Genomic DNA, 4,952 nt, shown 5'->3' on the forward strand with positions numbered 1-4,952 from the left:
GGCTCTTGAGTACGATAATCTGGCAACGATGCACTGGTACGCATATCCGTACTCTATACCCGACTGCTTACCTTATAATAGTATTACAGAAAATACCCGTCACGATACCCGACAATCTAAGTTGGTCCCAGGTACCCGACTGGCTACTTGGTACTCTACTACCCGGGTACCTACCCGGGTATCCGCCCGTCCCTACATCAGACGACGGCTGTCTGCCGGACCTCCAGGACGGGTGCCTACACACGCTAGGTCTTCCGCGCGCCTCCGCTTTAAATACCGTTATTGTTTGTGCTTCGCTGAGAATATACTTTCTTAACAACTTGGACCTTTTCATTGAAACAAACAGGTTATAACTGAGTACTCTGATTAGGTTGCAGATTCTGGCTGCTGATCCACCAACAGACGAAGCTCACACTCTCCTGTGGAAGTGAGAGAGGATGTGAGAAAACTAAAAGGTGGAAAGGCAGCTGGAATTTGTAATACCAGCGCAGAGATGGTGAAAACCGTGAGTGAAGCCATGATCCGTAGGTTGCATACAGTGATGTCTGCAATGTGGCAGTCTGGTGCCACTCCTTTTGACTGGAAAAGGGGGTCGGCTGTCCCTATATGGAAGGGATAAGGCCGGTGTCACACTGGGCGGTTTCGCCGCGCGGCAAAACCGCTGGGGGGTGAGGGGCGACGCCGCCTAACAAGTACCATGCCACACTGGACGATTTCGCCGCGCGGCAGCGCTAAACCAGTACCATGCCACACGCGGTTGCGCCGCTCAGGTTATCCCCAGCAGCCATGCTGTCTAAGCTGAAGGTTGTTTGTGCCCTTGAGGCAGAAGGATTGCTCAAAGAGCCCACCTGTCGGAGAAATTGGGTTCACCCTTTTCATGCGGAAAGGGAAACTCGTAAAAGGTTTGAGAAGTTTTATGAAAATATTAGGAAATATGATGAAAAGTTCTTTGACTATTGCCGAATGACCAAGACTTCATTCTTTCTTATTTTTATCGGAATACTCTTTTGAACTTTTCTCCTAGAGAGCTGGCCTCTCTTGAACGCATTGAATAAACAAATCAATGTCGAACATGGTGGTCAGCCGCGCGGCGAAACCGCCCAGTGTGGCCACGTGCATTGAACTGTGTGTGCTTTGTCCTCAATCGCGGCGGGAAGCGGCAGGGCGGCAGGGCGGTTCTGCCGCAGCATGCTGCGGTGGTGGGCGGCTGCCGCGCGGCTAGTGTGACACCTCCCATTGGTCTGTGTGTGTTATCCCAAAAGCGGCGAAACCGCTCGGCGAAACCGCGCGGCAAAACTGCCTAGTGTGACACCGCCCTAAGGAGACCCTATGGATTACAAAAATTACCGTGGTATTACACTGCTCAGTGTGTCAGGCAGATTGCTCGTTCATATGCTGTTGATGTGTATTCGATCTCATTTGCCAAAGTTTCAAGACCTGGAACAAGGCACTGTAAGATGACCGCCACGTTAGGCTACTGACGTCATTCAGGACAATAGTCGTCCAACATGTGATGAGGCCGTGGTGAATTACACACACACACACACACACACACACACACACATACAAAGGTCATTTTTGAATCAGTCACAATAACTCATTTAAATACACTTACCAATGGTTGATTAGATTTTGTTTCTTGTAATTTTTCAATATACGTCTCTTGAGGTGGTACGGCGTAGAAGGTAGACTTCAAGGCGATTATATATTCAGATGAATTCATGATGTTCAAACTTCTCCTGCCCTGGTGAGTGGCAAATTATGATTTGTTTTGCCTTATATATATGTATATATATAGGTATCTGCTGCAACACCCATTGACCTTTAATTATCAGTTCACTTGATTGCCACAGAGGCCTAGAGGGCTTTGCTGTCAAGATTAATAAAGATATTGTAGATAAGGCTCAAGGCTGTCCTCTGTCACGTCCACTTCAGATATCTAATACCAGTGAAGTAGCAATGGGGTCACGGTGCCATTATTGGCACTGTTATTCGCCGCGCTTTTCAAACACTCGCTCACGCTCTCTCTTGTATTTCTCAAGGTCCAAATAAATGGCCCTTTCTTTTGATCTTGGTATTTCTGTTCTACAGCCATACGGGTCGTCCACTGAAATTGAGCACACTTGTGTCAGACCTGTAGCAAGCCACCGCTGAAACGGTCGCGTACTCTCCTCCGGTGAGACAAAGAAAATGGTGTGGCAGCACAGACTCAATTAGTGTATTTCCATTGTCGCTATCCTTGTCTCCCTGTGTTGTGTCGCGTCGTCATTGTTAACTGTTCTTGTTATTCGATTATCTTTGACTGTCCGTCCATGTCCTCCTGTTGTCCACTCGTACATATTGTTTACTACACACACTAACATTTATATCTCACTTAAACTAAACAACATTCACACACACGCACATACACACAACCGCCTCTTTTATGTGTCTTGTCCATGTCGATGACCTGTGTATGTTTTTGTGAATAAAATAACCCTGTCGGATTTTGACTTTGTCTATCCGTGAACCGATTAGCACTCAGAACACTCGCTACCACCAACAGACCTGCACACCTTCCCCTAGCAGCCAGCAGCCACTGAGCTCTGGGAAATTAAATATGACAGTTTGTCAATAGTACTGTTTACAGCAACAGGTGTCGCCACCCACCATTACGCTCACATACTTTACCATAATTTGGTCACCAGTCGTCAGAACGTACCGTAAGAAAGTGACAGGAAAGTACTATTAGCTTTACGATCAGCCTGTCTCAGTATAGGCACTCAGTAACTCACGTAGCCTGTGATATAGGCGCGTGTTACGGCGGGCTGCTGACGATCTAAAGAGGTGGCAGTGCTCAGAGGATACTGAGAGACTTCAAACAAGTCTGAATGCTTCTTTTGAGTGCGGCTGTTGTGATGGATGGATTGAACAATACTTTTCGTTGCAGAACAATATCGGCAGTAGTAGAGGAAGTCTTTCTCTTACCTACAAATCCCTTCCTCGCGTGACGCTTACAGGGAGGGACGCGGCCTCCTGAACGTCATAAACTGTTCGACCTACTAAGATACTTGTCACAGGCTACGTTGCTAACACACCACCAAAGTTCCATCAACGCCAAGGCACCTCGTTTCGTTTCTGTTACTTGCTCGCAGTAAACTTTAGCCGATGGAGAAAAAAATTAGTGCAAAGTAATGACGAAGGGTTGGAAGGGGACACTGATTCCATCGTGCTGCTCTCTTGTGTTAAAACACACACACACACACACACACACACACACACACACACACACACACACACACGGATGTATACCTAGTGCAATAAATGTAGCCTAATGTGCAACTCCAAGGAATTGTGAAGATAATTCATCAATGATTATAGTTCAATAACATGGAATTTAACTGAATACTGAAATGCATATTGATGATGAAAAAAATAATACAATAAAATACTAAGGCTATTTAAACATATTTAATTTTGCTTGATGCTCAAAAAAGGTTAAGAGAGTATTGTAGACAAGTAATTATAATATAATGCTATTGCTACCAATGGAAATGAAGAAAGTGCAATCTAATACATTAGGATATTATATGAAGAGGGACTTGTAGCTCTACTTAGAGGAGTTTTTAGCTGAAGACCCATCGCATGAGCAAATAGTATCTAAGCTATTACTTTAAAATAATAACTTTCTCCGCACGTTAAAATTTCAGAAACGAGTAATAATGATGGAAACCGGTATCAGAGTGATGCTTAGTGTGTGTGTGTATGTATATATATATATATATATATATATATATATATATATATATATATATATATATATATATATATATATATATATATATATATATATATATATATATATATATATATATATATATATATATATATATATATAAATCAGCTTCCTCGAGGCTGGGCGTTCTGTATCGTCTCCGCCAGTTCTTCTCCCCTGCACAGTTGCTGTCCATATACAGGGGCCTTGTCCGCCCTCGTATTGAGTATGCATCTCATGTGTGGGGGGGCTCCACTCACACAGCTCTTCTGGACAGAGTGGAGGCTAAGGCTCTTCGTCTCATCAGCTCTCCTCCTCATACTGATGGTCTTCTACCTCTTAAATTCCGCCGCAATATTGCCTCTCTTTCTATCTTCTATCGATATTTCCACGCTGACTGCTCTTCTGAACTTGCTAACTGCATGCCTCCTCCCCTCCCGCGGCCCCGCTGCACTCGGCTTTCTACTCATGCTCATCCCTATACTGTCCAAACCCCTTATGCAAGAGTTAACCAGCATCTTCACTCTTTCATCCCTCACGCTGGTAAACTCTGGAACAATCTTCCTTCATCTGTATTTCCTCCTGCCTACGACTTGAACTCTTTCAAGAGGAGGGTATCAGGACATCTCTCCTCCCGTATTTGATCTTGCTTTCGGCCACCTCTTTTGTTTCTTTTTTAGGAGCAGCGAGTAGCGGGCTTTTTTTATTATTATTGTTTTCTTTTTGTGTGCCTTGAGCTGCCTCCTTTGTTGTAAAAAAAAATATATATATATATATATATATATATATATATATATATATATATATATATATATATATATATATATATATATATATATATATATATATATATATATATATATATATATATATTTCAGCCGAGAAGAAGCCATAATGGCACTGAAAGAAATGAAGAACGGAAAGAGTTCTGGATGTGATAAAATCCCAATTGAACTGCTGTCGTGAAGTGAACACATGGCTGATTGGCTACACCGTTTGTTCTCACAAGCTCGGGAAGAAGGAAGTGTACCTATAGAATGGAAAAAAGCAATTATATGTCCAATATTTAAAAAAAAAGGACAAAAGTGAATGCAAAAACTATCGTGGAATATCATTGCTTTCTCATACAGGAAAAGTGTACGAAAGGATAGTGGAAAAAAGACTAAGAAATTTAGTGGAGGGAGTAATGGAGGAGTGC

At 43.0% G+C, this 4,952-nt stretch overlaps 1 protein-coding gene across 1 annotated transcript in view; it reads right to left on the minus strand.

Moving 5' to 3' along the window:
• Window positions 1-1,779, minus strand: part of LOC126999187 (alkylglycerol monooxygenase-like) — a 30,082-nt gene extending 28,303 nt beyond the window's left edge. Inside the window, exon 1 of the mRNA XM_050861516.1 lies at window positions 1,616-1,779. Within this exon, the coding sequence (XP_050717473.1) occupies window positions 1,616-1,723 (108 nt within the window). The 5' untranslated portion in view covers window positions 1,724-1,779. The remainder of the gene's footprint in view (window positions 1-1,615) is intronic.
• Window positions 1,780-4,952: the final 3,173 nt, after the last annotated feature.

This window comes from Eriocheir sinensis, chromosome 16, assembly GCF_024679095.1.
Source record: "Eriocheir sinensis breed Jianghai 21 chromosome 16, ASM2467909v1, whole genome shotgun sequence".
Taxonomy (NCBI): Eukaryota; Metazoa; Arthropoda; class Malacostraca; order Decapoda; family Varunidae; genus Eriocheir; species Eriocheir sinensis.